The 19,537-nt window shown below is 38.8% G+C and overlaps 1 protein-coding gene across 1 annotated transcript in view; it reads left to right on the plus strand.

The window, feature by feature from the left end:
• mphosph8 (M-phase phosphoprotein 8) overlaps positions 1 to 19,537 on the plus strand; it is a 109,688-nt gene that overhangs the window by 37,008 nt on the left and 53,143 nt on the right. Inside the window, exon 7 of the mRNA XM_034187269.1 lies at positions 5,236 to 5,324. Coding sequence (XP_034043160.1) covers positions 5,236 to 5,324 — 89 coding nt within the window. The remainder of the gene's footprint in view (positions 1 to 5,235; positions 5,325 to 19,537) is intronic.

Genomic DNA, 19,537 nt, shown 5'->3' on the forward strand with positions numbered 1-19,537 from the left:
GGCCTGCAAATAGTCCGGATCTTAATCCAATTGAAAATCTTTGGTGGAACTTGAAGAAAATGGTCCATGACAAGGCTCCAACCTGCAAAGCTGATCTGGCAACAGCAATCAGAGAAAGTTGGAGCCAGATTGATGAAGAGTACTGTTTGTCACTCATTAAGTCCACGCCTCAGAGACTGCAAGCTGTTATAAAAGCCAGAGGTGGTGCAACAAAATACTAGTGATGTGTTGGAGCGTTCTTTTGTTTTTCATGATTCCATAATTTTTTTCCTCAGAATTGAGTGATTCCACATTTTTTTCCCTCTGCTTGGTCTAAAAAAGTAACCGTTACTGACTGCCACAATTTGTTTTCCTGATTTCTTATAGTGTTTCTTAAAGCCAGAAAGTTGCCATTTGAAATGACTTTAGTTTTGTTTCATGTCTGTGATCTGCTTTTTTTCTACAAAATTAAAGAACTGAATGAACATCCTCCGAGGCCGTTGATTCCATAATTTTTGCCAGGGGTTGTATCATCAAATCTTTTCGCTAGGGAATTGTACAGAGGGGAAGTAGAAATCTGTCACCTACACAGCTCATGGTATCAACTTTATACTGACCGCTGACAATCTGAAGAAAAAAGCAAAATAATGACCATCAACAGCACTAAGTGTAAGATGCTGTCCAGCATACTTTCATTAAGAATTATGAAGTGCTCATGACTCTGACCTTTGGCATCACATCCCTGTATGAACCTGCATCTGAACTTACAAAAGAATATTTCCTGAATATTTAATATTTTGACCTCCCTGCTATGTTTTATGCTCTGAGAGGTCTTGAACATGCCTGTGTTATAGTGCCAGGATAGAGCTCTCCATCATAGTGTACAAGGACCCAAGTTCCATCCTTGATGGTCTCTTCAGACTCCCCTGTATCGTTGTGAGTGAAGACAAACTCCTTGTGGGAGAAGTAGTCACAAGAGTGACTACAGAAGCAAATTTGACCCTCCTGGGCTCATGCAACAAGCTGTGGAGAAATCAGTTTTTAGTTTGATTGCAGAAACATGAAGACAGATTACCTTATCTTATATTGTAATTTGCACTCAAATAAATAATACAAATAGAAAATGTCAAAAAAGAAAGACGCAAAAGGAGAGGGACAGGGGATGTATGAATGTTGACGGCACTTACATCAACTGATTCATCTGAAGGTGGGGTATAATTCATAATTCTTTGGAGGGTTCATTTCATTACATCTGTTTGAATTCCTCTTCATTTTTGTCTTTCTGTAGCTGTCTGGATGGCAGCTCTGCTGCTGCCTTTAGCAATCGTCTTTCTTTTCACTTTTGGTATCTGTTAAGATAAATTATCAGTATTGAATACTACAATGAAAGTGACAACTCGTGAAACAGGCTCTCTTTCAACCATCTATTTTACTGGAACACGCCTACTACAGCAATGACTGTGTGTGTATACACATGCGTGCGCGCACACACACACACACACACGCACATATATATATATATATGTGCGTGTGTGTGTGTGTTTATTTACATATTTATCCTGAAGTTGTTCACTGTACCAACTTTTGTTATATGAATTGCACTATCTAAGAGGCCCCGCCCACAAAATTTCAGATTCATAGGGCAGCCATTTTGTTTTTAAAGTTCACCATTTCTAGTAAGTCCCTTCGGCTGCTCCCTTGTTTGCACTTGGGGTTGCCACAGGAAATCCAAGGTGGATCTGCATGTTGAATTGGCACAAGTTTTACGCCGGATGCCCTTCCTGAACGCAACTCCACATTACATGGAGAAATGTGGCAGGGGTGGGATTTGAACCCGGAACCTTCTGAACTGAAACCAAGCGCATTAACCACTTGGCCATCACCCCTGCTCTTCGAATGGCTGTCACGCCCACATACTTCATCGTAGATCCTTCAAACTTGCTGGACATGATGAGGGCTCCGCCCTGAACGTCTACATATCTTATGTTCCCACCTCCGCCATAGCGCCCCCCAGTGGTGGTGGGAAATGTCCTATTTTTACTTTAAGAGCTCCTGATGTTACATACTTAACCCAATCAACTTCATTCCACTTCTAAAACATGCAGAGCAAATTGGTGAACGTAGGCGATGAACGCCGTGAAGTTACGAGTAATGGCGTCCGTGTGGCGGCGTGCCGAATATTGCCCATTCGCCATGAAATTGCGGCTTTAATTTTGTCACATCATCATGAAAATTGATACACAGGTCGAGCACGACAACCTCTTACAATTCATAGGGGCATCGCCCATGGGCGGTGCAAAATGCCTCAATAGCACCCCCTTGAAACTTTCAAAAACCCATCCCCATAGGGTTTTTTTTTTTTGGAGTAGGGAGATGAAAATTGGTACACATGTGTGACTTGCATAGACGTACAAAAGTCTCTTGCACCATGGGTCTACTCCAAACAGGAAGTCAGCCATTTTGAATTTTGTTCTCATTTTGGCGTGATTTCCACATGTCGTATTTGAACAAACTCCTCCTAGGGATTTTGTCCAATGCACTTCAAATGTATTTAACAGCATCCACAGATGATATTAACCAAAAGTTATCGAAAGCTTTTCTCTATGTTGAAGGGTGTGGCCACTGTGGTGCCACCATTTTGACCCTTCGCCATAGAACATCAAGTCATGATAACTCCTTCATTCTTTGCCTGATTGACTTGAAACTTCACATGTATGATGACGGTTGGCCCCTCAACACACCTGGCCCCTCTGTTTCTACACTGAGCGCCCCCTAGTGGATGAACCATCAACATATCATAACTCCTTCATGCATTGTGTGATTTGCTTGAAATTTGAACTGTGGGATGAGTGGTTGCCCCTGTACGCATATGCCCACATCTGGTCATGAGAACACACTGCCCTGGGTAGGCGGTCGCGCCGAACGAAGGCCCGTATATGACTGCTTGCAGTCCTAGCTCATATTGTTTTTGGTCTTTGTCCACTGAAGGAGCATTCCAAAATTGCATGAAAAAACCCTGACAAGAGTCTCATCTTGTGCAAGACAGGCCTGTGGCTTTGACTAAATAATAAATGAATTTATGAAGAACTTTTATTTGAGCAGCTTGTAACATTTATGTATAATTTAGTTTTGAAACTGGCATCCGCACTGATGGACCATTGGATTATTACATACATTGGATGATTACAATATAAAAATAAAGGTTCACCATATGATCCTGACAGGCACAATGCTTCTCGATTGTCTACAACCATTTTGTGTCCATATCTTATTTGAACATTGAACTGCTGTAGTTCTCTCATACTCCACCAGAGTTTTTGTTTAGTTATTCATTTTAACCCTCCTGGGTCTAAGACCTTTTTTGGCCATTTCTCTCACCTGGACTTTTTTTATTATGCTGTTATAACAACAACGTATGAGCCACAATCAAGTAGGATATACCCTTTTTTTCAGGACAAACTGAATTTTCATAAAATACACACTTTGTTCTATTTCCATGAAGGTAGAAAAACTTATAGAACAAAAAATACAAAGGAAAAATTTATGCAGAAAATAAATCTTACAAAGTTTTATTGGAAAAAACACACTAAACACCAATGAATAAGCAAAGTCACAGCTGAAATATGATCTTGGAGGTTTACTTGACCAATGTGCAAAATTTTATTTATTTATTTATTTTTTTTTCAATCAATAAAAAAAGTCACTCGTCCTGACAGGTTAGGTGTGGTGGTACTCAAAAAAACAGTTCCTGTCAGCCACCAGGCACAGAGGGACATCACATAGAAAACACTTCCATGGTGTGGACTACTGCTTGTTCAGTTTGTCCAAGCACAGGACATACTTCCTTCTCCCATAAGAGGCACGCTTGCTGACGTCCTCCTGTGGCTCATCACTAAAACAAAAGAGAAATAAGTTACTTTCTGTATCTTGTAATACCTCTCATTATGCTATTATTATATTATAATAATATAGCATTTACACTGTAATCTCGCAAAGCCCCCAGGGGCCACACCTAAGTACCCCCATCCCCCCAGGCCAAAGGTGTGAAAAGTGACAGACAGGAACAAAGGAGCTCCAAGTGAACTCCCAAAGTAAAAGTACAATGTTAGCTTTTACAGTCAGTACACATACATTACAGTATATGTGTGCATACTAGTGTAGAATCACTAAAATGTGAATTTCACATAGTCTATTCACATAACAAATGCATAGACGCACATTTTCATATTGTTTACACTGCTGAGCAGAGTAAAACTGCATATTCTCCAATAGACAAAAACATACACTCAAAACAACATAATGCACTGCTGTTTATCACAATTTACTATAGTTATAATAGTTTTCCTTGTCGGTGCAAAAACTCTCCTCACCGGATGAGCCTGACTCGACATCGCTGTCGTCAGAAATCTGCTGCAAAGCTTCCTGGACGGTGAAAAGTTTTCTTTGCCATTCTTGCTTCTTCCCAGAAAAAGTATATCCGATGGCTGCGCGCAGGTCTGTGCGTAAAGGCACCAGGGCGCATGGAGACGCTTCCTTATTTTATCATAGCAACCGAGTCCAGAGCCGTTTCTGGTTCGTGACGTCATTTCCAACACCGTATTGTGTTTGTGCCATTCTGTAGTATAGCTATTGCTTGTGCAGTGCACATGCGTTATTGTGCATGATAGACTTTGATATAGGCTCCTTATTTTCATGATTTGATTGCATATATAGCCGTTAAGTGTCAGCTGAGTGACTACAAGTGTATAGAGTCAAAGCAGATCATTCTCTTGTTCACAAACAACCTTTGTCATTAGTATTTGCACTCTGATTATGTATCACATGCGTAAGGCACACGATCCCATTGGACAGGCATTTTCAGAGTTTTAGAAACACAGGTGAGGGAGGGCAAAACTGGAAACCAGAGCTGAAAATGCGCTGAAAGCTTGAAATCTCAACTTTATTCTGCAAAAAAAAGTAAGTTGATAGCTTCTACGGATCAAAAGATACACGCAAAAATGTAAAGCAAACTCTCTGAGGTCATATATGACCTCGTCAACCCCCGGGGGTTAATGGAGAAATAAATTTTTGTTGTCCTCCAGAGCCCGCTACACTGGTTTGGCATCACGGCACTGCAAAACCTGTCACCATTGGCCCTGCCACCTACACATTGGAATTAGCCACCTTTTTCTTTTATATAGTGGAGTACTCCATGTATGTATTTATTTTAATTTGTCTCCATTGTTTCAATGTATCCTGCTTCTAACATCTTTTCAGGTGAGTTGCGGGAAGCTGTGAAAAATGGAGAATACATGGCTGTGAAACTAGCACTTAATTCAAAGGAGGACTACAATCTGGACCAAGAGGTAAGTAACAAGTCCTTCCTGGTAATTTGTATTTTTTTTTTTCCATGAACCTACTCGCATGACCCATATCATTTTTTTAATTATTATTTTTATTTCTATGCAAGTGGCTTTATTTTTGTATATGCTGTATTTTTGTCATTACTCCAAATTACTTTTTTAAACTTAAGGATTTCAAAACAAATATATATAATATACACACACACACACACAGATGTATGTAAAAGTTTGGGCACCCCTGATCATTTTCAATATTTTCCTTTATAAATCATTGGTTGTCTGGATCAGAAATTTCAGTTAAATATATCATATAGCAGATGAACACACTTGACATTTGAGAAGTGAAATGAAGTTTCTAGTATTTACAGAAAGTGTACAATAATTATTTAAAGAAAATTAGGCAGGTGCAAAATTTGGGACCCATGTCATTGTATTGATTTAATACATTTAGCACAAATTATTGGAACACAAAATTGGTTTGGTAAACTAATTGACCCGTGACCTCCTTACGCAGGTGAATCCAGTCATGAGAAAGGGTATTTAAGGTGGCCATTTACAAATGTTTCTCCTCTTTGCATATCTTCTAATGAGTGGCAACATAGGAGCCTCTAACCACCTCTCAAATGACCTGAAAACAAAGATTGTTCAACATGATGGTTTAGGGGAAGGATACAAAAAGCTATCTCAGAGATTTCAGCTGTCAGTTTCCATTGTGAGGAACATAGTGAGGAAATGGAAGACCACAGGCACAGTACTAGTTAAGGCCAGAAGTGGCAGGCCAAGAAAAATCTCAGATAAGCTGAAGCGAAGGATGGTGAGAACAGTCATAGTCAACCCATAGACCTGCTCCAAAGACCTACAACATGATCTTGCTGCAGATAGTGTCTGTGCATCGTTCAACTATACAGTGCACTTTGCACAAGGAGATGCATAGGAGAGTAATGCAGAGGAAGTCTTTTTTTGTGTACACGTCACAAACAGAGTCCCTTGAGGTATCCTAAAGCACATTTGGACAAGCCAGCTTCATTTTGGGATATGGTGCTGTGGACAGATGAAACTAAAATTGAGTTATTTGGACATAACAAGGGGCAGTATGCATGGCAGAAAAAGAACACAGCAGTCCAAGAAAAACGCTACCTACAGTAAAATTTGGAGGTGGTTCCGTCATGCTGTGGGGCTGTGTGGCCAGTGCAGGTACTGGGAATCTTGTTAAAGTTGAGGGTCACATGAATTCTAGTCAGTATCAGCAGATTCTTGAGAACATTGTTAAAGAATCAGTGACAAAGTTGAAGTTGCACTGGGGCTAGATCTTTCAACAAGACAACGACCCTAAGCACTGCTCAAAATCTACTAAGGCATTCATGCAGAGGAACAAGTACAATATTCTGGAATGGCCATCTCAGTCCCCAGACCTGCATATTATTGAAAATCTGTGGTGTGATTTTAAGCGGGCTGTCCATGCTCGAAAACCAACAAGCCTGAGTGAACTGGAGATGTTTTGTAAAGAAGAATGGTTCACAATACCTTCAACCAGAATCCAGACTCTCATTAGAAGATATAGGAAGCATTTAGAGGCTGTTATTTCTGCAAAAGGGGGATCTACTAAATATTTATGCTTTTTTTTTTTCTGTTGGGGTGCACAAATTTATGCACCTGCCTAATTTTATTTAAAGAATTATTGCACACTTTCTGTAAATCCTATGAACTTTATTTCACTTCTCAAATATCACTGTGTTTGTTTGCTATATGATATATTTAACTGAAATTGCTGATCCAAACAACCAATGATTTATAAAGGAAAATCATGGAAATCAAGGGTGCCCAAACTTTTACATACAACTGTGTGTGTGTGTGTGTGTGTGTGTATTTATATATATATATATATATAAGTAAGTGTTGAACACGTCACCATTTTTCTCAATAAATATATTTCTAAAGGTGCCATTGACATGAAATTTTCAACAGATGTCTGTAACAGCCCACATAATCCACACATACAATGAAATCAAACCATAGATGTTCATAAATTATGTATAATCATGTAAAATGACACAAGTAAAAAGTATTGAACAGCAGAGGTGTCAAGTAACGAAGTACAAATACTTCGTTACTGTACTTAAGTACACTTTTTAGGTATCTATACTTTACTCCATTACTTATTTTTCTGCCTACTTCCGACTTCTACTTATTACATTTTCACACAAGTATCTGTACTTTCTATTCCTTACATTTTTAAAACAAACAGCCTCGTTACTCTTGGCTTCAGCGCCGGTGGATGTGCGCTGACGCCTCAGCGCACATCCACCGGCGCAGCTTTACCGAGGTGCCAGCGCGGATTTATCTGACCATGGGTCCGAAGAAGGCACTGACGGCGGAGGAGGGAGACGATATCAAGAAGTCCCTGGACTTTTTGTCTGAGGAAATCTCTGTTGTTAAAATGCAGCAGAAATCCATTATGGAGCTGGTGGAAGAAGTGAAGGCTCTCCGGATCCAGAATGCTGAGAAAGACCGGTGTCTGGTGCACCTGGAGAACCGTGTTGCAGAGTTGGAACAGTACACAAGGATGAACGACGTTATTATTACAGGAATTCATATTAAACCTCGATCCTACGCACGGGCGGTGTCAGAAGACAGCGGAGGGGAGGCCAGTGAGCAGGAGGCCAGCTCAGTGGAACAACAGGTGGCTGACTTCTTGCAATCTAAAGGTATTCAAAATGGACTGTAATAACATTGAAGCGTGCCACCCCCTGCCCAGGAGAGAGGATGGAGACAAGCGAGCAGTTATAATGAGGTTTGTCAACAGAAAACATAAAATGGCATTGTTAAAACAGGGACGGAAACTCAAAGGAACAAACGTATTCATCAATGAACATCTGACCAAAAGAAACGCAGACATCGCCAGAAAGCTCGTCTCTTAAAACAGCAGGGAAAAATTCAACAGACATGGACATCAAACTGCAAAACATTCATCAAACTGAACGGAACACCAGAACAAGCGAAGGTTATGGTAATCAGGAACATCAAGGAACTGGACAAATACGACCAATAAGGTATGAGGACACAAACACATCACAACACCATGACACAGACCAGAGGAACCTATTCATCTACTACATCATCTACATCTGGAGACAAGAAGGATATAACTCACAGGATTGCTGATCATGGAAAACTAGAACTGAGAACATTTAATACACAGACCACAATGTACTGGACTTGGAGCACGATATAGACCCGGACAATAATTTCTTCTCAAATATTAATGACAGTTGTTGCTATTATACAGATGAACAGTTTAATCGGATCATTAAACGGATAACAAATTATCAATAATCCATTTCAACAGCAGAAGTCTGTATGCAAACTTAACAACATTAAAGAATATTTAAGTCAATTTAAAAAAAAAATTAACATAATTGCTATATCAGAAAACATGGATCAATGAAGATAAAGGAATGGATTTTGAACCAGTCGAAGCAGTAGTTTGCAGATTGAAGCAATGCTTCAACCTATTGTTTCGTTTATTCTCTTTCTTTCACTTAATTTTCCCCCGCTAAAACCCTAAAGAGCATACTTCTGTGAGTATTATTTACCTTTTCTATGTTAAACCAACCTGTTATGGTCTTCTGAAACAGTTGATAGATGTATTTTATAACTTAAAAATGAGAGCGACGCTAACACGTTAGCATGTCTATGGCATTTTCAATGTTAAAAGTTAGCATGAAGCAGTTCCAGCTGTCTTCACGTTCGGGTGCATTTGTTTTCAAATTGTAATATTTCTTAAATTTATTTTTGTTTATATATTAATAATCTAATGATAATTATTATATACAATTTCAGAGAAAGAGACAAAAAGAACCTGAATAGAAACACAACAGAAAATAAAATATAAAAGCAACTAACAATGAACATACATACATACATACAGAAATAAATAAGTGTTTCCTGTGAACACCTAGTGACTCTTACACCTCCATTTCATCCCTGTTTTATTTAAGTTTAATGACAGTTTGTTTCGGTCAAACCATATTGTCAATGTGTTAATTTCTTCATTGATTTCCTCCAGAACTATCTGCCAAACTAGAAAACGGCTGCATCCTAGTAAGAGCAGAATACTACTGGAATGAATCTGAATAAGGAAAGTTTTTTTTTTTCTCACTAAATGGATGCTGCACTCACTGCAGTTTATTGTCTGGAATAGTCCCAGATTGCATTTCAGAGCTTCTAGAATTGAAACATTTTCATGCAGGTGGTGTTGGGGGGTAATTTTGGGTTTTGGGTCTTGGGCCACATGTAGAACAAATCAGTTTTTAAATTAAGCTTTCAATTCATATAGTGGCATCTACCTTTTTTTTTTTTTTTTTAAGGTTACTTTATACTTTTATACTTTAAGTAGGTTTTGGAGCACATACTTTTTCACTTTTACTTGAGTAAAGAGGTCAAGTTGATACTTCAACTTTTACCAGAGTGTTTTAAACTGCAGTATCTATACTTCTAACTTAAGTAACAAATGTGTGTACTTTTGACACCACTGTTGAACAGCCAAAGAAAGGGAGCCGTGCAAAAAAGCATGGAAAGCCAAGACACTAGCTGACAGCTAAGCTGACATAATTAGAAAGCCGTCCTGCCCCTTGTCAGTGCAAATTCATAACAGATGGTTCAGTCCCAACTGATGGCCTATTAAAAGGTGTTTCATTACCAAGGTATCATATAAGAAACATCTCATGATGGATAAAAGCAAAGAGCTCTCTGTTTTTTCACAAACTTATTATTGCAAAACATACTGATGGCATTGGATACAGAAGGATTTTTAAACTTCTTAATGTTCCAGTGAACACTGCGAGGCCATAATCTGAAAGTGGAAAGAACATTTACCATAAACCAGCCACAACCAGGTGCGCCTTGCGGGATTTCTAACAGAGGACTGGAAAGAATTATTGGAAGAGTTGTCCAAGAGCCAAGGACCACTTCAGAAATACCTGGAATTTTTTTTACACATAACTTAATTTCTGTACTTATTTATTTGGTTTCTTTGCATCTATGGATTACTTTGGTTGTTACTGGCACCTGGTGAAAATTTCATGACAGTAGCACCTTTAGAAATATATTTACTGAGAAAAATGGTGACATGTTCAATATCTTTAACTGCTATATATAATACACACACAGGGGGTGCACATAACTGGTACTCATTGTTCTCATGTGTGCAAAGCATCATTGATGCACAACAGAGGGAAACACTTATAACTCTTATGAAGTGCTTCCCTTGTGTTTTCTGCTATGCATCATTTATTTTTAGCACGCACAAGCATTATGAGTACCAGTTATGTGCACCCCTACATACATATATATATATATAATTTGATATGATGCAGGTTGCACCTTGGTTGCCCCTAATGTATAAATGTGAGAATGTGGGAGGGATTGCAGAGAACATGTGCAAGATGAGCTTTTATGATTGAGCCTGCAAATTAAGGTGCCAGTAAGGTTGATTTCCTACTTGGTCATATGAAAATGATGTTTCATATGCTTATGTTATCAACAGAAACAACGGGAACCATGGATGGTTAAGGCACTTTTTGCCTTAATCCAAAAAAAAAAAACTTCACTAAAAGACACAAAACATAAGTAATGCATGGCCTGTGGTCTTACAGTTTTTCAAATGTGGTGGTGGTGGACACGTAATGATCCTGACATTTACTTTGCCGTCTATTTCTGTAACTGCAGACTGTATGAAACCAACATATTTCATGTTTTGTGTGATCAGCTTTATTTTTGTTTATTTTTTGTTAATATATATCCATTCCTATATTTAAGGCCTGCAGCATTTTCCAAGAAAAAAGGTTGAGACAGGACACTTCATTCTAAATGTAAGAATTAATTAATCATTTTTGCATCCAGTTTTCTTGACAAATGTCAGAGGATGAATACATGAACATCTCCAAGTCACTGAATATTTCTTAAATTTCATTTATATCAATCATTCAGAAATACAAACAGTGTGGTATTTTATGGTAAATCCGTGTCAGGTAGGCAGTTCTCAAAAACTAAATGTCCATGCTGGAAGAAGACAAGTGAGAGAAGCCACCAAGACACAACTTTGGAAGAATTTTTGGCTTCTGTGGGTGTGAGTGGAAAAACTGGGAATAGTGCAACATTTTTATTTTTTTTTTCTTCATTTTACATACAGTCCCAACTTTTTTTGATTTGTGGTTGTCTGAAATTACAGAACTGTTATAAAGAAAAGTGTTAACATTTTGTTTTTTCAAACTTTGTGGAACAAAAGCAAACACCAAACTCTTATGAAGAAGGAAAAAATACACAAACATGCAGGAAAAACTGAACAGTGTAGAGTGATTTGACTCTCATAATTTTTGAAAATAAGCGATAACTTACTTTGAAATAAATGAAACACAGAGCTGCAGCCTAATAACTTTGAAAAATAACAAAAATCAGCAGCTTGCATTTTTATTCTGACTAGAGTTCATTTAATCTTTTTTTTTCTCCTCAGTCACGTTTTGTGCTTGAAAATAAAACAGCTACACATGTGGTTTTTGAACATATAATGTGAGTAGTCAGATCGCATCAGAGCATCGGGCCCTTTGAACATAAATCGTGCGCTCTGAGCTTTTACACGCTGCGGTTTTGTCGGTACAGGTTTTGAGCTGGAGCAGAGTACAACGATTGAAAATATCCTACAGTGTCTGCCCAGCTTTAAGCAAAGCCGCCCGCTATTTTTTTTTTTGGCGTCTTTTTTTCGAAAATTGACTGCTTCAAATGACAGCAGGACTGCTCATTGCCTGAAACCTTGGTTCCCGCTCCCATCTGTTCCCACTAACATTCAATTCTGTACCGTCCCGATCGTGATAAATTGCAAGTTGACTGACCCGTGAGATTTCCCGAAAAAATGTCAGCTCTACTCTGGCAGTGACTTTATATGCCGCTCATTTGGCCTAAAAAAAACTGTCTGCATACATTTTCTTTGATCGGCCTTATGGGAAAAATTGAGTTAATTGGTTTGATTGTTCTTCTGGTCTATCATGTTTTGGACCATATCTGATTATCATATGGTTATTTTCAGGATTACGCAGTTGAGCATGAGATAGTAACTGAAAAATCTCTGCTTAGTTTCACTGATTTTATTGTTGTAGTCACATTTTCACATACTGTATGTGCAATGCTTAAACAGACTATATAAAAATATGTGATGAGATCCTATAGAAATGTGGCATTTCTCCTGCTGACAGGTAAAAAAAAAAAAGTATTCTGTAAATGTAACAAGTTTCATGTGGTAAAGGTTCTATGGAAACACAATGGGAGCTATGTGAAAACATTTGATAAGTCATTTGTTTTGCTTGTGGTGAAACATTAAAATTACTGGTTGAATTTCTATTACACATTCGGTCATCTCATTAACCACTGATTTAATTCAGTTCCCGTAGTAAATTTGTGAACCCAGTATCAGCAGAATGAAGAACAATTGTTGATCAACATTAGGAATACTATACCAGACACATGATTTGGAACCAGTGACCTCAGTGAACTTAAAGTCCCTGAAATGTTTTTTGGAACTTCAAAACAAGGAATCCAGGTAAGAGACAAGCCTTTAAAAATAAATAAATATAAATAAGAAAATGTTTTTATGGAAATACATGTAATATATGTCAAGTGATACTGCAGTAATTAAAATGTATTTATTCATTTGTTTGGTTTTACAATGCTCTCATAATTTATTATGAATGTTGTCTGTTTAGTTGTTAGGGGGAAGTTCCAAATGTTAGTTGTTATTATGTAGCTTTAAATTTTAGCAGTGTGATATTGAAATAAGTTCTAGAGTGTAATTTGCAGTTGTTTCAATTTCAGCATCTTACAGATGTAATTTTTTTGAAGTAAAAAAAGTTACTGTTTATGTGTTGCATGTGCAGATAACAGTTGGGGATTATATAACTTCCATGCATTTCATGTGCAATAAATATTCCTTGGTAAATTGAACCCAAGATTATTTTAAATTCAACTTTTAAAGTAGCATGTGTATATCAGATTGGTGTCCTTTTTCCTTACAGCGAGGAAACCTGTTGAAAATGCTGAATGAAGTCATTTGGAGATGAAACCGTTGATGCAGGTACATATATACTTTCAGAAAATATACCATGATGGTTTTTGCTGAACATGTACAACCGGTTGTCTTACACAGTAAATGAAATGCCTTGAGGAACTTGTTTTCCTGGTCTTACAGGAAAACATTTGAAGGTATACAACCCCTGGCAAAAATTATGGAATCACTGGCCTCGGAGGATGTTCATTCAGTTCTTTAATTTTGTAGAAAAAAAGCAGATCACAGACATGACACAAAACTAAAGTCATTTCAAATGGCACCTTTCTGGCTTTAAGAAACACTATAAGAAATCAGGAAAAAAAATTGTGGCAGTCATTAACGGTTACTTTTTTAGACCAAGCAGAGAGAAAAAAAATATGGAATCACTCAATTCTGAGTTAAAAATTATGGAATCATGAAAAACAAAAGAACGCTCCAACACATCACTAGTATTTTGTTGCACCACCTCTGGCTTTTATAACAGCTTGCAGTCTCTGAGGCATGGACTTAATGAGTGACAAACAGTACTCTTCATCAATCTGGCTCCAACTTTCTCTGATTGCTGTTGCCAGATTAGCTTTGCAGGTTGGAGCCTTGTCATGGACCATTTTCTTCAACTTCCACCAAGATTTTCAGTTGGATTAAAATCCGGGACTATTTGCAGGCCTTGACATTGACCCTATGTGTCTTGTTGCAAGGAATGTTTTCACAGTTTTGCTCTATGGCAAGATGCATTATCATCTTGAAAATGATTTCATCATCCCCCAAACATCCTTTCAATTGATGGGATAAGAAAAGTGTCCAAAATATCAACGTAAACTTGTGCATTTATTGATGCTGTAATGACAGCCATCTTCTCAGTGCCTTTACCTGATATGCAGCCCCATATCATCAATGACTGTGGAAATTTACATGTTCTCTTCAGGCAGTCATCTTGGAATGGCACCAAACAAAAGTTCCAGCATCATCACCTTGCCCAATGCAGATTCGAGATTCATCACTGAATATGACTTTCATCCAGTCATCCACAGTCCACGATTGCTTTTCCTTAGCCCATTGTAACCTTGTTTTTTCTGTTTAGGTGCTAATGATGGCTTTCGTTTAGTTTTTCTGTATGTAAATCCCATTTCCTTTAGGCGGTTTCTTACAGTTCGGTCACAGACGTTGACTCCAGTTTCCTCCATTCGTTCCTCATTTGTTTTGTGTGCATTTTCGCTTTTTGAGACATATTGCTTTAAGTTTCTGTCTTGACGCTTTGATGTCTTCCTTGGCTCTACCAGTATGTTTGCCTTTAACAACCTTCCCATGTTGTTTGTATTTGGTCCAGAGTTTAGACACAGCGACTATGAACAACCAACATCTTTTGCAACATTGCGTGATGATTTACCCTCTTTTAAGAGTTTGATAATCCTCTCTTTTGTTTCAATTGACATCTCTCATGTTGGAGCCATGATTCATGTCAGTCCACTTGGTGCAACAGTTCTCCAGGGTGTGATCACTCCTTTTTAGATGCAGACTAATGAGCAGATCTGATTTGATGCAGGTGTTAGTTTTGGGGATGAAAATTTACAGGGTGATTCCATAATTTATTCCTCAGAATTGAGTGAGTCCATATTTTTTTTCCCTCTGCTTGGTCTAAAAAAGTAACCATTACTGACTGCCACAATTTTTTTCTTGATTTCTTATAGTGTTTCTTAAAGCCAGAAAGTTGCCATTTGAAATGACTTTAGTTTTGTGTCATGTCTGTGATCTGCTTTTTTTTCTACAAAATTAAACAACTGAATGAACATCCTCAAAGGCCGGTGATTCCATAATTTTTGCCAGGGGTTGTACTTGATCAGAAACATCAGTGGATTAATACCATATAAAGTTTTCTTTTGATTGCACTCTTCACCTGCTCCACTGCATATTTTCCATTCTTCTCTCCTCGTCACGTGCCTGAAAATAGCTGTCTAATATTAATCAGGAGTTGGCATCGACCAGCTCTTGATTGACTAAATACACCTGTTTTTGGTTCATCGTCAGACCTGCCAGCCTGTCCACACACACATTTGATATCAGAGTGCGCTAGTACAGTTTGTAGTACAGTATGGTTTGTTGTCTTGTTAGTTGTATCAGCAGACCATCTAAGAAGTCTGTGCTCCAGTATTTCCATTTAGTTAATTTGTATGTTAGCACTGTTAGCAGGTATTAGTACCTTCATGAAGTCAGCTCCACTGTTACTCCACAAGAGGGGTGGGGGGGTGTATTAATAAATCACCTGAACCAAGGTTTGTCTGTTAGTTTTAGTTTGTTTAGTAACTATGAGAGGAGAGCTTAGAAAAATCAAGTCTGCCCCTTCTGTGTGTAAGCTTCAGAATGCAACTAATGTGAACTCTTTGTGTCAACTCATCTAAGTAAAACTTTGTACAACAGGCTCCTGGAAGTGTGATGGAGAGTGTAAATATTAAAAGAGAAAAACCTGTTTAATCTATTTTGTTACTAGTAGTTTATATATGAAATTGTATGATTTATGGGCCTTTTACTTCATTTTATGTTGTACTTTATATTAAGCAACTGTAAATGGCTTACTTATTTTCAGAGGCACTTTGTCGTTAGGGTATCACCACGGTTGCATGTTTTTGGGCTGTGCATAGATGTAAATAAGTGAGTCCCCCCCCTCCCCGTGAAGCTGTATTCAAGGTTGGCATGTCTGAATAGGGTGTGTGTAAAATATAGGGATGCACCGATCCACAATTTTTCACTTACGGCCTGATCGCGATACCTGATTTGGATATCTGCTGATACCGATACTTTTCTGTTCCGATACCAGGGCTCTGTTTGCATTATGAGGATTTTCTTAAAAAGGAGACCTGAAAGTTGAGCTGCAATTTGCCAGAAGGTGTATCTAAGATGAAAGTCTAGATTTAATGTTTTGGTGAAAGAATTAAGTACTTTTATTTTTTTTATAGACTTAAAGAGAATAGACAGCACTCTCTCTCTGTCTGTCTCTCTCTCTTTCCCTCTCTCTATTTCTGCCTCTTGCTTGCTTTCTCTCTCCCTCCGTCTCTCTCTTTTTCTTCCTCTTGCTGTTTTCGTGCTGCACAAACTTTAAACTTTTAGGAAACACGAAGCCTTTCAACTGTAAAATAAATGTATCATCAACTCTCACGTGCAGGATTTTAATGGAGACTTTTTCCCCTTTCAGCGGACAGAATCTCTGTTCGCTGTCTTCTTCGGCTGCACGCTGAGCTAGTGTTTTACAGCCTCAGGACAGTGAAGCAGCTAACCTTTTAGCATACATTTTCAGCAACAATTCGGTTAATTTTTTTGGAAAACCCGTGCTCAACGAACAAACAATTTGAACCCGAGAGCCAGGCCGAAATTGCCGCTACCTGCAGCTAGAACACTGCAGAAGAGAGCTCTCTCAACAGCCCGACTTCAGAAAACCTCCCCCTCTCCTTCTCTGGTATCGAAAAATGCATCGGTATTTTCCGATATGTGAATTACGTCGGTATCGGAACCCTATACCAATCCAGGATCTGATTGATCCCATCCTTAGTAAAATAGGAGGATTGAAAAATGTTGGTGAGATTGCCAGAAGCAGTTTTAAGGACCACAGTTTTATGGCCCGGTCACACAGCATACGATTCCTGAATGAAGGGAAAAAAGTAAAAAAAAAACAAAGTCACAAATCATTGAGAAAAGGTGGACGAATGAGCTTTATCACCGAATACCCTGTGAATTAAGAGTGCAAAAGGGACGAAAGAGGAACAAAATGAACCAAAGCTAACTTGACGCTTTAAACAGAACGTGCCTGGAGCAACTGCTGGAGCAGTGTGTGTCTGCATCTCTGCATTCCAGGACTCAGCGCTGTGAGACGGAGCTCATCTGCAAACAAAATGCGTGATCCGACCTACTGTGTAGATCTGTGCGCACGTCAGTGGATCCACCTGCTCTGGTTCCTCATACAGAACAAAAGAGGGATCATCTCCTTCATCGCCAGAATCCTCACTGTCTGGTTCAGACTCTGATGACATGCTGTGCGCTCTGTCTTGGTCCAATTAACAAAAAAAAAGAAAAAAAAAAACTGAAGCATTTGTTTAACATTCATAACCACACACACTGAATATGCCACCAAAATTATACACACTGCAAACGTGCCAAATATTTTTGAAATACCAAAACTCTAATCGCTGTCTGTACACCTGAAATGCACGCGTACAAGACAGAAGGGAGAGAGAGAGAGAACTAGTGCTGTCTCTCTCTCTCTCTAACAAGCGCACATCTAACAAGCTACAGCAAGCATTTTGAGCCATCTAAAAAGGTAATTATTTCTCATGTTTACATTGTCATGGCTTGGTAAAACAATTGTGTGTTCTTTCCTTCTTGTGTGCAGCTGTTAAAGTATGTTTATGAGAGATTTAACGTGTTTTAATCGTTCAGACGAGCTGCGCTCTGATGCGATCCACTGATGACACCACTCGCTCTGTTTACTTCTTTTCTCCACTTGACGAGCTGCACATTGTGTTGGCGATTAGATCGCGCCACGTAGCACGACATTTATGCATGAAAGATTTTTTTGAACATTTCAAAATGCTCTTTGCGCAATAGCATGCACCAGCACCCCTCTTGCGTCATGTCTGCACTTGTTAAAGATGAGTTTACTCTCCCGCTTGACCACAGGTCGTGCTAGTGCGTGAATCAAAGTTGTGCTCATGTCAGGGGGCCTTAAGGGCCAGCAGGCATTTCTCTCTGCATGTGCTGGAGAACAGCAAGCTCTCAGAGTTCATGAACAGAATGCCGCAGCTCCAGCTGGACTTTTTGTGCAGCAACTCTCTCCTCAGGTGGGCACAGCGCTGGAACAAGACCATGACTGCCGTGCGTGGTAATTCTTCCTGGCCAGCCAGCACCACGGCATGACAGCTGCAAGCACTCGCCACATCGCACGCAGCGACAGAAGCCCCACAAGGCACACACTAGCAGGAGCTGCGCTCCTCCACAAAAGCCCTCACAAACCGGCTTCTGTACTGTGTGAAACATTCAGCTGGTTGAACAAAGTCAAACTAAAGGCTAACGTTACAAAAACTAAGCAAATGATAAAAAAAACATCAAGAACGACAGCAAAACGAAATACGAATTGAGGTTTTTCAGTGGCATTCATTCAAATTTTTCAACAGTTTAAAAATCCTGACAAAGTGCCAGCTGCAGGAACAAAGCTGCAGGAAGGTTAAACAACCAAAGTCCAGGTTTCTTGTTTCGTTTGGGCTTCGTTGCCCTTTGTAAGTGCCGTGTGACCGGTCCTTTAAGTCAAACAGGTCCATAATGAAAGTGCTGTCAGGTTTGCCTATATTATATTGTACACACCATCAAAAGTAAAATGTTTTGAACGTCATGAATATAGGGCTAACATTACTGAATAATCTGTTCTGTCCATGCAGAATTTCATCCAGCACCCCATTATTATATACTCCTGGTCAGACATGTTCAGTGTCAACACATTGTAGTGCTGCTTGATGCAATTAAAGCCAATAACTCTTCTTGAATGGGTCACATGTGGTTTTGTACTGAGATTTGAGAGGTGTTTGTGTTTTCACCCCATTGTTGGGGCTAAAATGTGATATTTGGCTGTTGTATTGACTTTTGGTTGAATGAGCCTGTTGCTGATGGGGCAATGCCAAGGTGCTCATGCATTACACAACAAGTCTGTGTTGTTTAGTCCCCTAAATTTTAAGATTTTGTTTCTTTTTTCTTTTCTTTTTTTGCTTTGAATGTTCCCAAATTTCTCAGTTGTCTGTCTTTTTAAAATGGTTTTTACTCAGATTATTAAAGGATTAGATTTGGCTATAAGTCTTACATATACTTGTTCTTTTACAGGAGAATACTGTTGATGAGCAGAGGTCATTTGAAGGAGAAAGGAGCTTGATTGAAGACAGGAGCACAAGTGAACCTAATAGATTGCCTTCTAACCTTGACAATTCAACAAATGAAGAGGGTTCTCTAACAGTGAAAGAAAATGCCTTGCAAGATTTGGATGGGCAAGGATATGCCAAGAGCAGTTCCTTTAATTCAGATAATATGCAGGAAAGCCCACAGAAAAGGACACACCAGCAGGAGAGGACACTGAAATGTCAAATGACAT

The sequence above is a fragment of the Thalassophryne amazonica genome, chromosome 14 (genome assembly GCF_902500255.1).
Source record: "Thalassophryne amazonica chromosome 14, fThaAma1.1, whole genome shotgun sequence".
Classification (NCBI taxonomy): Eukaryota; Metazoa; Chordata; class Actinopteri; order Batrachoidiformes; family Batrachoididae; genus Thalassophryne; species Thalassophryne amazonica.